This window comes from Ailuropoda melanoleuca, chromosome 11 (assembly GCF_002007445.2).
Source record: "Ailuropoda melanoleuca isolate Jingjing chromosome 11, ASM200744v2, whole genome shotgun sequence".
Taxonomy (NCBI): Eukaryota; Metazoa; Chordata; class Mammalia; order Carnivora; family Ursidae; genus Ailuropoda; species Ailuropoda melanoleuca.
Genome location: NC_048228.1, coordinates 54,132,811 through 54,157,042, shown reverse-complemented (window position 1 = coordinate 54,157,042; position 24,232 = coordinate 54,132,811). Strand labels below are relative to the sequence as shown.

Genomic DNA, 24,232 nt, shown 5'->3' with positions numbered 1-24,232 from the left:
CCCAGCTCAACTCAGGGGACCGGCTGAAAAAGGTGTCCCCTACTCCTCCGCCATCTTAACCTCCCCTCTCCTCCTAAACTTTTAAATATAAAAGAATCCTACTTGTTCAGACCATTTTTCTTTATTTTCTGCAGTATTGGAAAGAAAGCATTTGGGGGCATGTTGCCCTCTCACCAAAACGTAGCTTTTTAAGTTTAGAGAGTAGATACTATTGAACTAGACTGATTTACTCAGACATTTAAGAGGGGCAAAGATTATGCTTTTTTAATGACAGATAGGTCTGTTGTTCAATTTATGTTCTGTTATTAGAAGTCTACTGTTGGTAGGAAACATACATCATTACATAAACAAGATCCATTTTCTCCCTCCTTTTGTTGCCAATATATGTATGCATATGGCTTGGAAAAGCACATTAAATTACCCAAAGAATATTAAAACAGCTTGAGGACAGTTATTCCCCCAGATTTTTAAAATAATGGACCTCTTTCAAAACCCTTTAAAAGCTTTGGAAGCTCTTGGGGAGAAAGGGGAGAATACAGATATCACATACACACAAAATTGGTGTGGTGCCCTTGCAGACTAAGAAACTCTGCTTTAAAGAGTACAATTTCATTAGAAAAGAAAAATTCTGTGCAGCTCTTTTTGGAAAGCATTTATGTACAACAACAACTTTCTTAACAGAGTGAGCATTTTCTCAAAACATTTTCTAATTTCTCTTTCTAAACTGTCTTATAGTAGGCTCTTCCACAATTATATACAATGTTAGTTATGAAAAAGTAGACTTAAATTATTGTAAACAAGAAAATTGAAGGAAAATAAAACATTTATTTTTATTCTCAAAGGAGAATATTAGATGAGGTTAGACAAAATGAGTTGGATATGAATTAAAACAGGAAAATCATATGTGCCGGGGTTGAAGCAAATTATCTCATTTAGTCCTCAGATATGAAACAAATATTATTATCCCCATGTTTCAGATCCTACAAAACCCAAGGCAGACATTTATTCTCTTCTCAGAAATATGGTCTAGAGTTTTCCAGGTAAAGTCTGACAGAAGGATACATTCCAACATTTAAAAAGGAAGAGCTATACAGCCCAGCATATGTAAAAACAAATGAGAAGGTGAGGTGGGGGGAATGTGTGTTTGGGAATTTAGGGTTCAGTAGGGCCAAAGCACAGAGTGTATAGTGGGGCAGTGAGCATCCCTAATGAGTAGCAAGAGAGCTAAAATAGGGGAGTTCCAATCATGGAGGACAATGATAAAAAATACATATATTTTATTGAATAGCAAATGGGGAATGACTAAAGAATTTTCGACTAAACAGTGACATAAAGTATTTGAGTTTACAAAGATCATCACATCTTCAATCAAAAGAAGCAATCTCTAAAACAGAGTACCAGGGTACTTAAATTCAAAACATATATAAAAATAGTTGCTGAGGCACCTGAGTGGCTCAGTTGGTTAAACATCTGACTCTTGGTTTCAGCCCAGGTCATCATCTCAGGGTTGTGAGATACAGCCCCACACTGGGCTCCACACTCAGCAGGGAGTCTGCTTGAGATTCTCTCTCTCTCCCTCTGCTGCATGCATGCGTGCTCTCTCTCTCATTCTCTCAAATAAATAAATAAATCTTTAAAAAATATATCAAGTTTGTCCTCTTTAAAAAAATAAATTAAATAAAAATAGTTGCTGGAATATGGAGTAAAAACAGAGCTTCTACCAAGTTATCTTTATCAAATTCTTTATAATCTCTATCTCTGTGTATAACTTATAATACATGTCATGTGTATTCTATAATGTATAAACTATAAGTTTTACTTGTGCATTACACACACACACAAACAAGATGTTGATACATAATCCACAAAGTTTGGTAATATTCTATCTCAAAATGGAGTACAGTGAGCCAAGTGTGGAAGCAGGAAAATAGAAGCCTGCTGCCGTATTCATAACAAAAAAATCATTAGGCTCTGGTCAAAAGTAGAAACAATGGAGACCAAAGGGGCCATTTGGGCAGCCTTCTGGGTATATAATTCATGGGTCTTGCTTACAACTAGATAAGGGATGGGAAAGTCATAAGGCTTAACTGGGTACGTGCTGGCACCAGTCACTGAGATGAAGATATAACAGAAGAAGGAGATGGCTAGAAACAAGCTCAACATCGGCCACAATTAAGTTAAAGGTCTTTGCGGATATCCAAGGGTAGGAAGCAAATACGTGGTTGAATATACAGTCGTGAGGCTAAAGAGACAAATGTGGGCAAGGCATACCACTATGTAATTTTTCTGCAGATCACCAATGGTACAAACATGAGAAAAGAAGAGGACAAAAACAGACTTGCATGAGAGGGAAGAGGAAACGTTATCAAGAAAAGAAGCCAAGAAGGAAATCTGAGTCAGGTCGTGAAAGCCGAAGGAAGAGTCTAATGCCACAGAGAGGTAAGGTGAGTAAAAAGCAAACTGTAGCAGCACAGTTTGGTCATCAAAAAGTTTGTTATTTATTTTGCAAATAAATTAAATAGCCAGGACTGAAAACCAGATTTCAATGAATTGAGAGGTAAAAGCATATGAAATAAGTCATATGATAAGATCCTATACGATGATGTATAAAAATGAACTTGGAAGAAATATGGAACTTCAGAGAAAAAAAAAAAACAACTCTTCCATTGACAAATGACACTCTAGCTGGATAATGAACACTAACTAAAGATGACAAGAAGGTATTCTGGATACAGAAAAAACTATCTGGAGAAGAGCATCTCCCAAACCTACATCTAATCAGGAGCCAGATTTTCTCTTTTCCCTGGAAGATGGGCACATGGCATTACTTTTGAAGCACACCACATTGGGATACTTACAATTATTTCATGATTTCAAAAACAAACGATAAAAATTATGCTTTCTGTGTATTTTATAAAAAGCAAAGCAAAACAAAACAAGCAAACGAAACTCAGTAATACATATAACAAAGATCCCTGATCTCTGCCCCCTCCCTGAGTCCTATGCTCAGAAACAAGGTAGGGGTCAGGGATGGTGTAAGGGATTCTGTTGTACACCTTACTTTGAAATTTCAAAAGTTAAACATGTAATGGTTATAATGATCACAAACAGCAACACATGGAAGTAGCCCTGTAAAAATGGTTTGCTCTGCTTCTCAAAATGCATTCAACCCCACCCCTTCCTCCTTTTTTACAGAAGAGCAGGCACACTTGGATGTCCTCATCACCTCTCACCTAGATTACTCCAGTAAACTCCAAACTGCCTGCAATCTCCCACCCCTTTATTCTGTACTCCACGTGGATGGCAGATAGATCTTCTAAAACACATTATCACACTACATCACTTCAATGAATACGTTAGGGATTTTTTTTGCTTTATTTTTTTAACTTGTAAAAGAAGGGTTTTTGCAATCTAGCATTAACCAGCCTTTCCTGAGACAAATATGAGAAAACTATTGTTTTGGCAGGGGTAAGAAAGGAAAAGGGAAAGATGTGAGAGACATTATGGGTTGACTGCCCATCTTGCATAAGGCACCACCATACCCTTAATGGCACCTTGAGGTAAGCAGAATTTCCATTTTATAAATGAGGCAAGGGTATCTGAAGAAGTGGTCCAAAGTTCCTAAGGTCACAGAGCTAATCAACAGTAGAGCCACAATTTGAATTCACACCTGTGAGGCTCCAAAATCCACACCAAAAAAGACTTATGGATATTCAACGGAGATGATACTTGAAGCCATAAAAGAACATCTCTTTTGAAACTGTGTAGAATAAAAGTGAATATGAGGGGGAATGGCCTACTAAATGATAAGAAAAGAGAGCCAAGATAACTGATCAGAGATAGGAAGAGATAAGGAGACCAAAGTCAGTGCAACAGAAGCCAAGATAACAGAAAACTTAGAGAAAGGATATCTTATCAAATGTCATGAAGAGGTCCAAGAGAATGAGCTCTGAGAAGAAAAATCTGTTGAAATTTGTATGGGTGTTTTCAGTATCTGGGGGAAACTCTTTCCGTATGTGCTGAGGATGACAGCCAAGCTCAGTGGGACCTGGATGAGAGATGAAGTGATAAGAAGGAGGGAGTAAATGGAGATAATGTTCTTCACAGAAATTTGGCAATGATGGTGATGAAAAACAACAACAACAACAAAGGGCAAAAGGATTCTGTAACCCTTCTATACATCTGCTTCTGTCCCTTATCAAAGTCAAACAGACCATTTCAAGAACTATGGATAAGGTCAGCCTGCTCTAAATGACCCACATTTCTTCCTCCCTTTCATCCCACTTGTCCTACTGGTTGGCCAACAAATGGCTAACTAATTCCAGAAGACCTTATATTGCTTGTGACTTGAATATATGCTCCAATTCTTTTAGATATTTTCAAACCTAGTAATTCATTTTACCCTATGAGGAAGTCCTATTATCTCACTTTGAGATGAGGAAACTGAGATACAGAGAAGTTAAGTAACTTGCTTAAGGTCACACAGCTAGTGAGCGTCAGAGCTGAGATTCAAACCCAAGCAGTCTGGCTTCAGAGCCCAAGATCTGACCTCCATCATATCTTTTCCACTTCTGGCTGAAAAACAGTATCTGGCTTACAGGGCTGTTGTAAGGACTAAATTATTATCATTAGCCCTCTGGAGTAGGGTGGACATTTTCTGTCAAGTGGGCTGGGATTGGGAGTACATTTAGCAAATTAGGTTCCAGACATAGTTTAGAACAAGAATTTCCATTCCTAAGTGAATATAAAGTGAAGTTCTGCATAAACATAGCTCCATAATAATGCATTTCATTGGAAAGAATCTCTCTTAACATATTTACATTTAATAGAACACAAGAAGGGTCGCTTTGACTTCATTTCCAAAGCTGACTCCTAAGTAGCATCTACAGATTCACAGAAAAGCTTTCAGGGACCTAATAACATGTGGAATAAGGTTATGCACTTGAATATGTGCACAACCTGTTCTGAAAGCCTTTTGTCCCACTCTAGTGGTGTTGATGTTAGCAAGCATATCCTTGGTATTTGTTCATCCACTAAGACATGTTGGCTCTTCATGCTCCATCTCAACTTAATAGGTTCCACGTAGGAGGAGCAAGTCTAGAGGAACCAATTCAGTATAATGGGCAATTGTTCCCATAAACAACATCAGGAACATGAGAGCCATCAGAAAAACTGGAGTGGGTTCCTATCATCATGTTTCATGGAAATTCATGCCACCAAAATAAATGCTATACTCACCTCTGGTTTCTATGTTCTGTAAATTCAAGGGATTAAATGAATGCAATATGTCCACATTCTGAAGAGCAAACTAGAGAATGGCTCAATTCTTAAAAACCCCATAATCCCCAAGAACAAACCAAAAGGCTTAAGCCAGGCAAGCTCAAAAGCTGAGAAATAAATCAAATAAATAGTTTAAGCAAACTTAAAAAAAAAAAAAAACAAAGGGCAAAAGGGCCAAAATTCCAGTCAAATATTTATGAAGACAGAGGAGACCTAGATGATCCATCTGTACACTTGAGTCCCATGAGCATCTCTATGAAAGTCCGTAAAGATGAAAAATGAACGTCTTTAGAATAAGAGGAAGAAATCGTGACTAAGTGAACGACTTTACATCCTAAATCCAGAGCACCCCACAGTCTCTCTGTGCTATGCATCCCGTTCCTGAGTCCCGTTCAACCACCACCCTCTGACGCTCAGACAGACAATGTCGTGAAGTCACCTCAAACCATCAGCAGGGGACTTTTCCCACAGTCTGGGTCTGATAAACAGACGTCTGAGGTGAGAAGTGCTCTTTTGGATCATCTCCTCATTTTCTCCTATGAATCCTTAACACTGTGGGCCTTCTTGTATGTCACACTGGCTGTCCCACATAGGAGGACATTTCGTTTTTGACCTTCCTGACAAATTTCAGTTGAAAGCTCCTCTTTTTCAGTTTTTTTTTTTTTTAAGATTTTATTTATTTATTTGACAGAGACAGCCAGCGAGAGAGGGAACACAAGGAGGGGGAGTGGGAGAGGAAGAAGCAGGCTCATAGCGGAAGAGCCTGACGAGCTCCCAGAACGCCGGGATCACGCCCTGAGCCGAAGGCAGACGCTTAACCGCTGTGCCACCCAGGCGCCCCTCCTTTTTTTTTTTTTTCAGTTTTAAAGGTACTTAACATTTCTGAGCGTCAGGTTCGGTCATTCATTTATTCAATCAATATGTGCTGAAGATCTTCTCTGTGCTAGGCTCTGGGCTACACCTTGAATAAACAATGTTCAGCAAAGACGAATAGTTGGAGTAATCCCACCTATTCTATGTCATGTAATTCTTAGGAGACTCAAATGAAGTAAGACTCATGAAAGAACTTTGAAAACTGTTAAGACGATACATATCACAGTGCAAATCCTTGACCTGTGCTGTCCATTACAAAAGCAATTAGTCACATGCAGCTCTTTAAATTACATTAACTAAAATTAAAATTAGGGACTCCTGGATGGCTCAGTCGGCTAAGAGTCTGCCTTCAGCTCAGGTCATGATCCTGGGGTCCTGGGATCGAGTCCCATATCCTGCCTGCTTCTCCCTCTCCCTCTGCCTCCCATTCCCCCAGCTTGAGCTCTTTCTCTCTCTCTCACTCTCTCTCTCTCTCAATGTCAAATAAATAAATAAATAAAATCTTTTAAAAAAATAAAAAAATTTTAAATTAAATTAAAATTAAAAATTCAGTTCCTCAGGCCACTAATCACATCTCAATGGCTACATAGAGCTAGTGGCTACCATACTGAATAGCACTGATGTAGAACATTTCCATCATCTCAGAAAATTCTAGTGGAGAGCAATTTCCTAGAAGCTGAAAGCAGAGACACAGACGAGATCATGGGGACGATAGCAAAGGGAGAAAAACAGAATGATGCTTTGGTAAAAATATAACAAACCACACACTCAAAGAAAAAAAGCTGATGATCTTGTAACATTTTAAAACTATCACAAAGAGAAAATGTAGTCATAATAAAGCAATGGTAAGATGTAACTTTTACTGAGTGCTTCGTGAGCCCTCAGAACTAAAACTAAGTGCCTTACAGGGTGCCTGGGTGGTGCAGTCGTTAAGCATCTGCCTTCGGCTCAGGGCGTGATCCTGGAGCTCTGGGATCGAGCCCCACATCAGGCTCCTTTGCTAGGAGCCTGCTTCTTCCTCTCCCACTCCCCCTGCTTGTGTTCCCTCTCTCACTGGCTGTCTCTCTCTGTCAAATAAATAAATAAAATCTTAAAAAAAAAACAAACACTAAGTGCCTTACGTTAAATATCAGGTTAATCCAAAGAATAATCCTTTGAAGTAAGTGCTATTATTTTCTCTGCCTTGTAGATGGAGAGACTGAGGCACTGATAGGTTAAGTAACTTGACATAGGTCAGAAAGCTTCTTAACAGATAGACTTTGGGTTAAAACTATACTAAGGGGAAAAAAATGTTTACCACCCAATAACAGTATAGACAATGAGTCAACCTGGTTGAATTACTTATTATGGAAAAAAAAGTGCTGAGGTAATATGATTTATACATGTGCCTTCACACACTCCAGCCTTCATTGGTATTGCTAAAGTCACAAAATATGGTTTCTAAATCAGTCATTATAATGCTAATTCAATAATGGTTTAGTGTAATTATATGTTTCTTTACCAGTCTTTATAGAAGTATACTATATTCTTGGATGGGAAAGCACATATTGAGTACCCAATACACCAAAATAATGTATCTTGTGTCAATAATATAGCAGGTATTTCTCTAAAACTCATCATTTAATTTATTATGTCTTCACAGTTTTTTTTTAAAGATTTTATTTATTTGAAAGAGAGAGAACACAAGCAGGGGGGAAGGGCAGGGGGAGAAGCAGATTCCCTACTGATACAGCCTGATACAGGCTACCAGGACCCCAAGATCATGACCAGAGCCAAACGCAGATGCTTAACCGATTGAGCCACCTGGGCGCCCCTGTCTTCATACTTTTTTTTTTTTTTTAAGATTTTATTTATTTATTTGACAGAGACAGCAACAGCCAGCAAGAGAGGGAACACAAGAAGGGGGAGTGGGAGAGGAAGAAGCAGGCTCATAGCGGAGTAGCCTGATGTGGGGCTCGATCCCATAACGCCGGGATCACGCCCTGAGCCGAAGGCAGACGCTTAACTGCTGTGCCACCCAGGCGCCCCTCCTGTCTTCATACTTTTTGAAGGCATAAACTATGGACCCCATTCCATCTCTCATAAATGTCTTAGCTTTCTTATGAACTAGCTGAAAAATGTGAGCTCCTTCTCCTTCTCTGTGAGATAGGAAAGAGTAAAGATCGTTAGAGATACATGTTATAGTCATCGTATCAAAAAATGTCACCTGTGCGATTTCTGATTTCTTTAATGTTCCAAAGATCTAGTTTGAAGATCTAATTTTACAACTGGCTCAAAAGATCAAATTCAAATGTTCGAATCTGTTTTTATAGGATATCCTTGGCTGACTTTACACTAAAACATTTAACACACTTGGACTGTCTTCCTTTGGCTATGAAACCCTTTCACAGGAATGGCCATTAAGGAGGGGTTAGAGTATGTGTGGAAAGGGGTTTGAACAGAAAATGTGTGTGATCCCATCATAATGCAACATGGTCTTTTATTAATCAAAATATGTTTTCTGAAATAATCACTTATTCTGGCCCTATACCCAGAAATACGAGGGATATTCTCAAGGGACTAAACATTGAGCACTTCTGGTTTCCCATTCCTGTTAGTTTTCCTGCTTTATATCACATTCAAGATGTTCTTTAAGTGTTAGTCACTGGATCTGAGTACCTGAAGCAAGAAACTGCCTTCGTGACTGGCCTTATTAATTTTTCCTTTGTTATTGCCAAGAATTGAAGAAGACTAAAACAGATGACCTCCCTATTTCAACTGAAGGAGGATTGGACATGGTACCTCTGTCACTTTTAACACCATTCTTCTATCTCTGGACCAAAAGTTTAACAAATCTGCAAAAGTAAGTATATGGACTCATGATGATTATACTATTATGCTCTGTTTTGCATATATCATGAATAAGACATCGGGTTTCTATATTCACAGAGAGAATAGATTGGATTTCTTCTTTTAATTACAACTAAAATTCTCTGGAATTTGGGATAAAATTCTATATTTGCAGATATTAGTTAGAAAAAGAAAATAATAGTCAAATAGCATAAAGACTCCAAGTTTAGAGGTATAGACACAGACAAATTGAAAATTCCAGGGTTCTCCTAGTGACTCAGGATGTGAAAGCCATATTTGTGATACAATTTAGATCATGAGGTAAGGTATGCTTGAGTTGTGAAGGTAAAAATTTTTTTTTTCTGACACTAATTCTATTTGTAACCCTGTTTTTCACTATTTTGCATTTGACATCTTATCATTCTTTATCCTAACTTACATGTGTAAAATGAGGGGAAACGATTCTAACAAGAGCCCTTTCAATGAGCCTTTGACATACATGGTTTCTGAAACTACAGCAACGCGGACCACAGAAATAAGATAACTTGTTCAATGGGAAGGATATTTGGAAAATATAATGTTTATTGTTCTCTGTGTTTGTAAGATAACTTGCTGATCATCCCGAACAGTGGCTGGGAGGTCTTGAGTGAGGGGAAGTGGAGAAGAAGGAGGCCACTGGACCATCAGATTGTTGCATCAAGAATAAAAGGAAACTCGATATTCAGCTTCTGGAGTTCAAGTAAGATTTTTTCCAAAGAAAAGAGATTGGTAAGCAAAGCGGTATGGAGAGAAAGGATGTTGTAATTCCCTTAGTTCTCACATAACAAATCAACGCCAGGCCCAGAGGCCAGAAAACAGCGGGTTTTTATTTGCATGCTTGGTTTTTATTTGTGTTTTCCTCCTATGAGAGGAAAGTCCTGGCCATCATAAGTCTTAGGCATGAGACTGGAGTGGTGAGGAGAAAGTGTTTCATCGGAGGAAGGAAAAGGCAAGTCGGGCCTTTTTGATCTTGAACTGCTTCTGGGACAAGGGAGACAAACCAGAATGAGGAGACAGTGGTTCTGACTTCTTCCCAGTTCCCTTCAAGGGCAAGTCTCAGAAGAGAAGGGACATGGTATTAAAACATACAGATATATGGGGATCTCCAAGTGCCAAAGCCTTTTTTTCCTGCTCTGTCTTGGGGGCTCTGGAAAGAGAACACCTAAGGGTGGCTAGCCCATCCATCTGGTTGCAGCCGCGGAAGCCACAACTCCCCTGGGTTCCTGTGTTGCAGGAAGAGTAATACCAGAGTTTCCCCGGGAGCCCGTAAAAAGGGCTGCTGAACCAGGCTCCATGTGGGCCCCCACCAGAAGCCGCAGTGGACCACGTGGGCTGCTGCGTAAGAGTCCCCGCCAAACTCAGGGTGGTCTGCGGCACCAGGGAGAGCAGCCTCTAGTCAAATTGAGAAAAAGCTGCAGGGAAAGCCAGCAAGGCTGGCAGTGGCCAGACAGACGCAGAATATCAGCCCGGTGGGGCCTACTCAGCCAGCCAAAGAAACCCACGTACCAGTTAACCTAGAAAACTCCTACACGAGATCAATATATGATGCATTCCACATTGCAGGATAGCTTGGCTTCTCCCCCTGTTTTTTTCCTTTGTTTTCTCCATGAATATCTGTACAGAATTAACATGTGCTACAATGTAACTATTCTACTAATGAAAGGAAGGTCAATTTTCATAATTCCTAGTATCTAGAATAAATTCTTGGCCTCCCACTTACATACAGTCTATTCAGGATACAAAACTTGAACCTAATGCTAATTACTTGAGTTGCTTTATCAAAGTTGTCGTAAGGTCACAAAAAGAAGAAACAGAGGAGTCATGCTGTTATTATACTGTGAGCTGATGAGTTGCAACAGAAAGTGGGCCATTTAACTAGGAAAGCTCAAAAATCCATGAAAGTTGGGGTTTTAATTGAGAATAAAAATCTGAGTGATTATTGTAATAATTATTTTCACTAACGTCCACGTTTCAGATCTCAAATCTATAAAAAAGAATCTCAATGTATATCATAAATGTTCATTAATATTTTGTATACGTTTGAGATGACAGGGTGTTAGAACATTTCTTCCATAAATTTAAGAGAAAGAGTACTGATGAGTGATGGAGGGATGCCCATGGGAACTCACATGATAGTAACCCTATTAACAACCATGCAAATTCTTCTACTGACTTTTCAAATGTTGGGTCATCACTGATGAGAGAAGGATGCTGTAGAAGACAAAAAAAAAAAAAAAATCTAGCCTGCTGTACTTAATTATACATACTTTAAATATAAATAGGGTGGTGCACATACCTTACCTAGCAGTGATTTCCCTAGGACTTCCCATCGGACTCAAAAGCCAAGCCCAGGATCACAGAATAGAGTAGGGCAATGCATCAAATTCCTATGTTGGCTTTATCTAAATGTGTCATCCAAAGTAGAGAATGGAGAAATTAAAACTCTGTCCTACTATTCTAATTTCCTAGGACTACAATGCTGTCCAGTGGCATTTTATTAGTATGAGGATCGTGGCATAGGACATAAAGAGAATCTACTTTTATCACTCAAAAATCTCACCAAAAGGGGCTTAGACCTTGCTCTTATCCCTTTAGTATGTGGAGCAAGGCCTGACAAAACATGAAAACATGACAACAGAACCTACCAAAGTGCTGAGACAGAGAACTGAGGTCAGAATGCAGAGTGTTAATACCACACAGACCTTATTCTTCACACTTCAAGAATACACAGCAATCTGGTAAAGCACACTCAAGAGAAACAAAGTCTTCCACAGGAATTCACTAAAAAATTCTCACAATTAAAGGCTGTCTTTTGCACAAGAATATACACAAAGGCTTGGGATACTTGGCTTATTAATCAGAGTTCTGAAATAATGAACAAATATCTCAGCCTAAAAGCAAACATGTTAATGGGGCATATAAGTGGTTATAATAGTTGTGAAAGATAAACGAACAGGAGCCCTGGGTGGCTCAGTGAGTTAAGCATCCAACTCTTGATTTTGGCTTAGGTCATGATCTCAGTGTCTTGAGATAGAGCCCCGCGTCAGGCTCTGCACTCAATGTGGAGTCTCCTTGCGATACTCTCCCTGTCCCTCTGCCCCTTCCCTGCTCTTTCTCTCTCTCTCAAATAAATAAATCTTTTAAAAAAATGTATATATATATATATATATACAAAAAACAAAACCAGTTTGAACTAAGGCCTCATTCAGACTTGTCAAATATTTTTTCCAGATATTCAGTAAGGTACTGGAAAGTAATAAAAGAATATGCTATATATAATTATTTATCTCCAGTCAACTTTATAGTCTCACTTAGGGAAATGGCTCCAATCATTCCTAAAATAAATCTTTTCACTTTATACAAAGTCCCAAGTTCAAGAACTTCCATTAAGAATTTTTAAATTTAGATATTTAGATCAGATGGATTACAGCTGAAAATCAGAGTAAATTTTCTGGTAATCTAGAAAGAAGAAAACTAAGGTTTCAGTTCCCCTTGCAGAATCATGCATTAAAGGAGCATTTATTTTGGCCTTGAGTGTAGCCCTAACATTTTAATTCACAGTTCCCATAATGTAATCACAAATGATTTTCAAATAGAAATATTATTTCTGTGCTACACTTATTTACCCCAATCATTCTATTTTTCTTCAACACCTATCACCAACTTCCACCTCATCTACCTGAAAGATGCCTGCAGGGACAGGGATGAAAAGATTCCATAAAGAAAGAGAGGATTGAGATGACACACCTAAATCCTCCACAGGGAAGTAAAGAACCCATACACACACACACACACACACACACACACACACAATATATTACTTACAAAATACCAAAGTGAAGTGAATAGCATTGATCCTCATAAAATAATTTTATATTTAAAGTTAACAGCAGATGGGCCAGGAGGAAATAGAAAACAATGAAGGACATACATAAATAAAACCTACCTTATAGAGAATTATCTTCTTTAAAAATATTAATCATGTTAGAAACAAGTAATAAAACAAAAGATTACTAAACCTCCAGAAATATTTGAATTCCTTACAATATGCCTCCCATTTACTAACATCAAAGTTTATAAATAAGTTGTACATGGAAAGAAATTAAGTACAGGCTTTAAAATGTGCTTAAGCAGGCATACTTGGCATGTGCAGGGTCAAAATGTACTTAATATTTTACTAAAGATAAAGTCTATCCCTCCTAAGTAAAAGCAGTTCATGTGACTAAAACCAAACACTAAAGTGTATTTTGATAATAGGATATATTTTATATTCAGAAAGAACGAATACATTTTCAATACTAACAAAGCTTTTCTTGGTAATCATTCTTTCATGAGTCAATAATTGATATAGTTACTTCTTTAAGATTTTATTTATCTATTTGAGAGAGAGAGAGAGAGAGAGCGCATAAGTGGGGGGGGAAGCAGACTCCCCACTGGGCAGGGAGCGTGACACAGGGTTCGATCCCAGGACCCTGAGATCATGACCTGGGCCGAAGGCAGATGCTTAAGTGACTGAGCCACCCAGGTGCCCCGATACAGTTACTTCTGAGTAGGCATCATTTAATTTAAGAATCAATGTCCAGTTTATATTATCTGCATTAGCTTTGTACCATAATATAAATTAACTGTTTTCAATTTTGTTTCATTCACCAAGATATATCTAAAAGCTTCAAATTCTCTTTGTCCTTTAATGTCACATCAATACCTAATAGTAATCCAGAAGCTCTGAATTCTCCATACAGTTTGTATTTTTCCATATTCAATTCTTTATTAGAAAAAAAATGGAGTTACATTTGTTAACAGCTTAATCCTGATCTATATAAATAAACTCCTTTCATGGTACCTATTCATGGAAGGGATAGAATAGGCCCCATAAGACATTGTAATACAAGGAAATAAAGTATTATCCTGTATCTTTCATATCTGAAAGATCTTCAACCATCACTCTGCTTCTTGATTATTTCATGTAACATCTCAATCATTAATTCCCTTCTTTTTGCCAATAATTATTATAAATACCTGGATTATGAAATATGCAAAACCAACCTGAAAAGAATTACATAAATATAAGTAGCATTTCCATATGAATGGAAGGAGTAGCTTTGACAAATGTATGACCCTAGATTATATTAAAAACTAAACTGTGCAGCTGAGTAAAAATTAGTAAAATTTATCATTTAACATCTACCTAAAAGAATGGCTGCTATTTGACATATCTTAATAATTTAGTAATATTGTTTCACGTTTCACTTAATAAGAAAAGATGCAAAAATTAATCTCTCATTTGATTTTTTTTCCTTTTTTTGTGGCTTGCAAAGCCCACCACTGTTTCTCTTTGATCGGAGCATAGGTCATGAGAACTTCCAAATACAACAGGTTATAGCACCTACTGACTTTTCTATAGATTCAAGGAAGGACTCTGCCTAGGAAGTTCCTAGAGTCACGAAAATAAGAAATAGTCTTCCCATTATTCTAGTGCTTGTTTCCTAGTTTCATTCCCTGGCAACCAGGAGCAACTCCCAAATCATTTCTGACTTGTACATGTTTCCCACCTGGGACAAAGACACTCCTTCACGGCACCATGACAACCACACCAGCAACACAAGCGCTTGGGTTCGTGCAGGAAAATGAAAATCCTGAAAGGAAGCTAGGAGATAAAGGCTTACTATTCCTTGTTTCCCACTGGTAGGAAGTAATTACAAAAATTACTTTAACACAAAGCTTCTGGTGAGTGAATAGTTTGTAATTTGATGGGAGAAGCTTAAGGGCCTAGGGATTAAATAAAAAATATGAAAAGCTGAATGATGTCATCCAAGCACAGCCTCCCCCTTCCCCCAGAAACAGACTGCCTAAAGCAAACTTCTTATGGGCGACAATGTAGACATTCTTCAGAGATGGTCAGGGGTATGTTTTGTTTTTCATCTGAGTTTATACTCAGATGATTGATTTAACGGTGAAGGTGAACTTTATGACCCTTTATTGGTTGATTAACGACGTTGTTACCAAATGAAATTTCAAAAACCAGTAAAATATAAAATAATTTTGTCCAAACTGAATTCCAGGAATGGATGTCATTTCTATCCTCCCAAAGCAGAAATTTTAAAAAAATAAAAGTGAAATTCAACTCTCCCCACATGATGAAGTAGGTAAGGTTTTTTTTGACAAGTTTTTTATCATAGGCATGAACAGTTTATGTTTGTTGTTTAATGAAAAGGATGGTATTTCTTTGCCAGAAACTGGCAGTACTATGTGTTATAAACACCTGCCAATTCTACCCTGGAAGAGATTAGTTATATTGCCAAATGTAAAACTGTTTTAGGTCTTAAAAGAGTAATTCTAAAGCAGAGTGCTGCATCTGTGATTTTACAAGTTCAATATATTTTCAAATAGTTCTTCACATTTCAAAAAACAATACAATTTCCTTATGAAGAGTCGAGGAAAGAGAATCTGTGTAATATATGGAAATGGCTGCGGGTTTGTGTTATTGTTGAATCATAGCATATATTATCTCTACAAGTTCAAAGCTGTGAGTGACTTTTATTGGAAACGCAGATAAATATTTTAAGAGGATAAGGAATCAAAATAGATGTTTGCTTTTCATCAAGTGAAATAGCTTAGGGTTCTTGAGTGTGGTAGAAGCATATTTTCTGTTCTATGTTTAGTTTCATTTTTGTGTTTTGAGGACACAATGTCCTCCTCTCCTGTTGTGATAGGTAGCAAATATTTTTCATGGGCTTCCAATTCTGTGCAAGAAACACCTTCTGATTCTCATTGATATGAAGTTGGAAAAAAGACAGCAGAAGGCAAGCAGAGACATTCCATGAATCCAGGAGCCAATACCTGCCCCCTGACTCCAAGCTAACCTCTACTCATCCCTACCCCAACATGTATATAAGGGCATTCATTCGTTGACTCTGACACATAATTATGAAAATATACTGTGCATTTTTTTATTCACTCACTTTTCTAATGGATCTTTGAACTCAATATATCCAAAATTATACCCACTTGTCATCCTCCATCAAGCCTATTTCTGTTTCTTATTTTAAATACCTGAACTCTGGAAAGAGAATCCTCTAGTCTTTCAGATTAGGACTCTGAGTCATCCTTGTTCACTCTCTCTCTCCACCCCCGATACATACTTCATCAAATAACCCCATCAGTTTTACTTCAGTCTCAATCCAATTTGGCTTCTCTCTGTCTCACTTTCATCACTTAGTTCAGAACATAATTGGCTCTAATTTAGAATACTTGCTCCAAACTATGGAAATTAAATGAATGTCAGTTCTGAGTTGTTAAGCTGACAAAGCAACACATGTGGCCAGGCAATTATGAAGACAACTAGCAAAATACAGCAGAATGTTTATTTATAGGGGCCCTAATGCCAAAACTCTGTTGGGTCAGGAGTGCTTTATTTATGATAACAACTCCTGATGACTTGCTGTCAGAGAAATTTATGAAGACTGTGGCCCTCAAATGCATTTCTAAGTACATCTTATGTATTTTAATCCTCTTCTAATAACTTATTGAAGAAAGACCACATGTGTCTCCTAAAACAATATCCCGAATTGATCCAGACAAAGCACTATTTAATATACTGCAGCTTTCATTTATAAATCAATATACCTTCTAAACCTAGAATCTGTTCAGTTCTACATTTTAGAATGATGGAATAAAGCATAAAAATATATTCTTAATTTCATTTGAGAGCATGTAGCCCATGAAAAAGCTTGGCTCTCAGTTTTGTGACCAAGAAATTAAAAGAAGAATTTTAAAGTTATAGTACTTAAAGTTCTGAATCTGAATCTTTTTACTCTAAGAAGACATTTACATTTCTGAAATATATGGTTATAATTTAAGATTCTCAACAGGAAGTAAATTGATAATCACTGGCAACATAGTTCAATCAGAACTTCATAAATAAGAAAATAAAAGTTATAAAGCTCATACTAAGGTTTATCATGGAACATCATATGTTATATATTGGGTCAAGTTTTAAAGTAATTGCGAATTAAGAAAGGAACCCCTCCTCCTTTGACCGATGATTGCTGAAAACCTTTCCAAAATGTGTTTTATGGCCTACTTCAGTTATAAAGTAATCTTCTTTTCACAATTGAAAAATTAAAAAATAAAGTCTTCAAGTGTCTGCATTCTCAAAAACAACTCATTATAAAATCAGAATAAGTCGAGGCTGATGTTACTTGATATTTTAAATTATTTTCTAAATTAATGTCCAAAATTGCCTTATTTCATCTAGTTCTTTTAAATATATATGCTCTACTAAATTATTTTCCCTAATCTAGTATCTAGAAATACAATAGTATTATAGTATTTCTCACAATTTTCTTATTTCAATTGAAAAAAAATCTTTTCTCCTGCTCTGTAAATATCAGACTACTAGAAAGTACCAGGACTGTTATTTATAGAATGGATCCCCTCAGGGACTGAAATGGAACAACAAAGTACAGGTTGGTGAGCCTCTAGATAGGTATGATGGAAGGGGCAATTGGGAGGAAAGTCAACATGACTTACGTATTAAGGACTTTCTAGTCCTCTACTACAATTCTATGACATGTGGGCTACACTTTGCTAAAAGATACTTAACCACTGCCCCACAAAAGATATTAGATATTATTAACAACTAAACTATAGAAAAAGTACTGTATCCTACCATGTATCCTTTGACATAACCCATCTTCTGATTTAGAATGACATTTTTAAAACACGAAAATATAAATGAGAATAGGAATGTATTCACAACATGAAAGCAAGCAATGCCTAACTGTTCAACTTTAATTAAAACTCCTAACATGTAAATCTTTGCACAAAATAATTAACATTAATAATTAATAGCAGTAACAACAGCTAGCACTGATTAACCGTCTATTACTGTTGAGGGCTACATTCAACTATATATTTCTAAGACATTATGATTGTGCAATGTATTTTAACTCTTTATACACGGAAAAACTGAGGCTCAGAAAGGTTAACTATTAATCTAAGGTAACAGAACAACTTGATGTTTTAGAGCTATTACTCACATCTGTCTAAATGCACAGTGTACTCTCTTCTGATTACACCACAGTGACCCTCTAGGATAGGCACACATTTCATAGTAATGCGTCTATTAATTCAGTGCTGTTGCTTCAAATCAGAAATTTCTCAAAAACTCTTCAGACCGAGTTAATTTTAAATTTATTTTAAATTGTACTATTCCATTAGTATGGCATATTAAGGGAAACGTGATATCTGAAAATCAAACTAGGTAACAACTCTCAGGAGGCAAGATATCATGAATCGAGAATCTAGATTGTTACATTAAGAAGGTTATTTCTATTCCTGACATTTCCTTGGGGGAATCTCTACTATCTCTAATTCAGATAGTTGGCCTGACAAAAGTAAATATAGACTTTTTGAAATTTGGTTAAAGAAACAGATTCTCAAATTTCCTTTCTTTTCCATAAAGGGAACTTGTATACTCAACTTAAAAAACATCTCTTTAATAACAAATTACTTTAAGATTTCATTAAAACAAACAAAATTAGAAAAGCTTCACATCCCATGATGTAATTGACTTTAGTGGTCCAGCCTATTTTGAAAAGAAATTTGGCTCATTCTCTCCCCCATATTGGAAAAAAGGTTTGCAAAATAGACCTTAAAGTCAAATAGCATTCTTATTTTCAAATGTGTCTATCACATTATCTATCTCTTTGCCATGTCAATATATCTCATTTTAAAAGTTTGAAAATAGTATTAATAACTCATAATTTAGATACTTCTAGAAAGCAAAAATATTTTCAAGTTTTAGCAAGACAGAAAAGATAACTTTAATGTGAAACTTAAATAGAAATCATAAATAGCAAACATATTGGGAACACAATAATGCCCTGGAATAAAATAATACCAATAACATTACATTACACTATGGGTTTTAAAAAGGCGCAGCATATTTCATGATTTATAAACTTCTTTCACAACCTCCACATTATGCAAGAGCAAATGACTATCACACTCTCTTAACTGACTGGGAGAGTTGTTTTCATCATATCTTAAAATTATAATTAATGTTTAAGCCTTGTGAAAGATGCCTACCTCTGTATGAGCAGTCGTGGGACATGTTCATGGGAGCCCGTTCTATTGCTGATCTCTTGTAGACAACATGAATCCTTCCATTTTTTTCCTCCATCTGCTTACCTCTTTCCAAAGGTTCAATGAAATACTCATCATCATCACTTTTTATCATTCCAGCCTAGAGAAAGCATAAAATGTGTTAATTTAAAAAAAAAAAGAAATATCTGTCATCTTTAGCTCACAAGTACTTTTTAGATGGCAAGAATATAATTTGCGAAAACTCATGCTTTTTCTTTCCACTTTTGGCTACAAATTTAACGTGTTTAAGTAATTCATATAAGATAGAAATTCTTAAATGGTAGGAATAAAATAATTCACATAAGGTATAATAAAAACTGTACATAGGGTAAGAATAAGAAAATTACACAATGTATACATTTCATTAGACTGCAAAGAAGTGCAGTTATATATTCTACTTGATATTTTATCTCTAAAAGGAATCTTATAGGGGAAATAAACTCAAGAAACATCTCCAATATCCCATAATCATCCATTGTGGAGCAGCTGTCCACACATGGTTAGTATTTTTTTTAACTCATTTACATTTTCCTTCCATACCACTATGGTATGAGAAGAATGAGCTCCTTTAAATAGCCTCTTTAAGCTTCAGTGGAAACCCTGCATTTCCAATATTTATTAAGTTGAAGAACTAACTCATATTTGTCCTATCTTAATCTAACACTTGATGATTTTAGACATATTTTTCCCTCCTCAAGCCTTATCTTTCCCCACTAAAAAAGTTATGGTTGCATTCATTGCCTTCTACCGCACTAAAATTTAGTCTTTTTCTAGCTGTTTCATCTTTTATTTAGAAAATACCAGGACTATATTCAGTGCTATAGCTGAATAGAAATGACGGTTTTGTCTGAAATTAGCTCTTCATTAGGTATCAAGTTCACATTATAATCATATAGTTACAGCTCATATTCCTACTCTAAAGGTCATACATTAATATGTAATATTAATTTAAATTTCAGTATTTTTATTTGAAAATAAAATTGAAGAAATAATGTGTTAGTGTGGGAATTGCAATTATTTTGGAAATACACATCGGATCTAGAAGTAAGTCATATTTTGCTTCTGAGGCCCTTGCTTATTCTGTATTTTCAAACATGAGATCAACGCTCTCATGAAACACAGGCTGGGCCTTGGGGATGCTCAACCGTTCTAGCTGTTGATCTAATGGTTCCACCACTCTCTGTTGAGCAACACAGAAATGAAAGGTAGGTAGGTACACCCTCCCAAATGGCATTTGTTTACAGCAAACATGCCTGACTGTAGCTTCTTCTATTGCATTCAAATCTGTTCCCTGGTTTCCATTCTGACTTCTTCCACCTGGCATGCTCTACGCCCTCCTTCCCCTGTGTAAGCTTCATGGGGAGGTCTTAGAATCTAGGGTGTCCCCACATGCATTTCTACACTCCCCCTGATGCTGTGCACAAACAGCCCTTGACTTTATGTGACCATGTCTCACAAGAAAACATCACCACAGCTCCTTCACCATGCTTAGTCCCTACCCTCTTGAAGAAACTTGTAGCCTTCACTAAAAAGAACACTGAGCTAACGGGCACTGGATATTCATGCTGACCTTCAGGACCTAACTCCCGTATCTGGAATTGTTTTCTCATCTGGTCAATCACTCTTCCTCTACTCTTGTACTGTGAAATGCAGTGTTTTTTACAAAGCGTCTGATTAATCTTTACCCTTCAGAGTTGTTTCTACTGTCAATGGATCTCCTCTACTAATATAATTTCCAATATTTTTCTCATGCTTTCCAGTTTTCATTTTAATCTCTTTAGCATTGGTATCTTATTCTTATATCTCTTTCTACCGGTAATTTTAACATCACTGTTTTCGCCCTTCTCAGGCATATATGGTTTAATAACGTTCATAAAACACATCCAAACTAAGCACAAACACAGTAACATGTCCAAGGCTTAAATGTCCAGGCTCATCACTAATGCCATCCATTGGTGGTAGGCAGTGTTAAAATATTAGCTGGCTTTATTTTGAAAACACTGGTCTGTTGATATACATCTAAGTTTATAAATTGAGGTTTATCAGCATGGGGCTTCAGTATTCATCATTATTCTAGTCTTTTCTTTGCACCAAATTCATCCAGTCACCATGTTCTATAAAGCTTCTTACTTTCTTATCCCGTCCTTCTATTTCCACCACGACTTCCTTAGTTACAGACCTCATCATTGCTCATCCAGATTACAGAAACTGCCTCCTATCTTGAGACTTCCCATAAATCATAATGTTTCTCCCAGATGAGTCCCTAACTGTAGACGGAAATAGTGGTCAATGAAGCAACTCTGAGCACTGGGCAATAGCTAGTGGGGCCACTTGAAAGTGATGGGGAGGCAGTGAGGATTAACTCACATGCCTTTAAAAAACATTTCTACATACCTCCTATTGCAAACATTCAAATCCCAGGCCCCTTGATATTACTTTCCCCACTAAGCCAGATTCCATTTCCTGGCTCTCTTTTTGCAGTTGGCTGTGAACCATGTTACTCTATCCTACCCAGGGAAGTAAGTGGTAGTGGTGAATACCAAGAATAGGGCTAGCTCATAAAAACCTCCTATGTGGGCTTCCTTACACTGTTTCCATTATGACTGGGCAAACACAGGTAATACAAAAATTTAACACAGATAAACCTCTTCCTTAGAAGGCAATGAAAATTTAAGCCAAGTTGAGGTGATATCAATGGCAAGGCAATGCTGGGTCACATGACCCCCGATAACTCCATGGTCAAAAAAATCTGAGAGCCCACCCCTTTTATTCATTAATTTAAGCAAAGTTTAATAGTACTTTATCTAAAGCACCATACTAGACATGACAGTAAGTAGAAGTTTCTCAAAGATATGGTCTGTTTGCTCTCTAGTTTTGGGCAATCTAGTCAAATAAACAAAATATATGCCTACAGGTATTCAGTGAGGTATGTTACGGACCGTCCAAAAAGTAAGTGGATATCGCCCTTGAGACTCAAATCAAGTGAGATTTTTTTTCCTCACAACCTTACTACACACACAGCAAATTGTCAGTAGGAGCTGTTGATTGTATATACAAAATGACCTAAAATCTATTTCAACTGAAATCTCTCTAGTCCCCATGGGGACTTCGCTTTGGCCACTGCTATTGTTCACACTGTCTCACATTCTCATATAGCACAGCTGCCAAAATGGCTCTTGCAAGCTATCACATTATTTTAGACAAATGAGAATGTGGTAACAAATGGGCAGCAAGTGTAATGGCTCAACACATCAAGTGCTTCGTTCTTGCTCACACAAAAGCTCCAGATAGTTCTAGGTCAGCTGAGAGGGGGTTCTGATCTACACAGCCATGCAGGCGTCCACCCTGACACTGGCTCTACCATTTCAAGAGGGGCTCCTAAGTTTGCCCAGTCAGATGGCAAACAGCATAAGGAAGCTCACACAGGAGGTTTTTATGAGCTAGTCCTAGTAGTGGGGCTATTCACCAAGACTTACCATGTAGCTATTTACCACTACCGTTTACTTCCATGCGTAAGATATAGTCACATGGCTCAAAGCCCACTGCAAAGAGAACCAGGAAATGGAATCTGGTTGTGTGCCCGGGGAGCAAAGACAAGTGGATTTTAATGAACAGATGGCAGTCTCAACTTCAAATAAGATCATGTTATGTCTTTGCTGAAAACACTTCAATTGCTTCCCATTGCACTTAAAACCACACTCCTTATCATAGCCGTCAGTGCCTGCATCACCTGGCCCTGCCCATCAGCCTCAGGCGGTGCCACTCTCACCTGGCTGACTATGTGCCACCCTCGGGGCTTTGCTCAGTTCATTTCTCCTTTGATATTTCCAAGCTCCTTATTGCCTCAGACCTTTAAAAACGGTGTCAGTTCTACTTAGAAGGCTCCTCTCCCAACATACCACACTTTCTTTAGCAGGTTATTTTTCATTCTCTGTGTCTCAGCTTAAATGTGAATTCCTTAGAAATGACTTCCTTACCTCTCCCTACATTAGGTTCCCCCGTCTAAATTAGGACCCATCTTAGCCCATCATTCTGACTCAGAGCCGTGTGCTCTTTGTTCTCATGACCTTAACACAAATTTCAGGTTGTTTCACCTAAACGTTAAATGTATCATCCTCCATCTCCCCAAGAGCACCGTCAGCTCCTGAGCAGACTCTCTTCACTCATCTTGGCCTCCATAAGCCCCAGAACCACTGTTAGCACAAAATATGTCTTCAACACATTTTTTTTATGAAAAACTACAGGAATGAATGGTGTAAGTGAGGGGATAACAACTTTTCAGACTTGTAGTGGTCTTCAAAAGTTGGGAGGACTGCCATGCCAGTGGTGCGAGAGAAGGCACTAGAAGTGAGACTTTCAGGCTTGAGCAAGGTTCTAAAGTGGAAAAGCCAAACACATGCTTGAGGGCAGTGAGTAACCCTCTCATTCAGAGTCGAGTCTATGCAGGGAAGTTCTGGAAAAAGAAGCAATGGAGGACTCTTGTCCCTCAAGTCTGAAGTCTAACATACAGTATGAGAACCATCACAACAATCGTGGATCAGCAGATGAGAACAAAGCAGTTTGGGAAGATTGATCTGACCTGCCGGAGGGAAGAAAAGACTAGAAAGCAAGCAACATGAGGTTAAATCAAAGCCCAGGAAGTAGAAGTGGCAATGGGAGGAGAAAAGGGCAAAGAGGAGGGAAAAGGAATGAAGAGAAATTACCGGAAAAAATAAATACTTGGTGCCTTTAAAAACCTACGTTCCTTCTGCTTTTACAGACTCTTCTCACTCAGATGAATAACCAAAGTTCTTATGAGGCGCGCTGGGCTTCCCCTGCTCTTGGCACCGCCAACCTCTTGAGCCTGTGTCCTTACTCACTGTTGCTGGCTCCGCGCCAGCCATGAGAGACTCCTTGCTGATTCCTTTTGTTTTTGCTTTTTTCAACAAGGCCTTGCCTAGATGATAGTCACCCTTTCAGAACATAAGCTTCACAAAACTTTGGACTTTGTCCCATTCACTGCTGCATCCCAGGGCCCAGAACAGTGCCTGGGCCAAAGGAGGTGTCTAATATTTGATGGAGA

General features: G+C 37.6%; 1 protein-coding gene across 1 annotated transcript in view; it reads right to left on the bottom strand.

The window, feature by feature from the left end:
* Positions 1-24,232, bottom strand: part of ADAMTS3 (ADAM metallopeptidase with thrombospondin type 1 motif 3) — a 260,177-nt gene that overhangs the window by 126,965 nt on the left and 108,980 nt on the right. Inside the window, exon 4 of the mRNA XM_034671705.1 lies at positions 19,114-19,270. Coding sequence (XP_034527596.1) covers positions 19,114-19,270 — 157 coding nt within the window. The remainder of the gene's footprint in view (positions 1-19,113; positions 19,271-24,232) is intronic.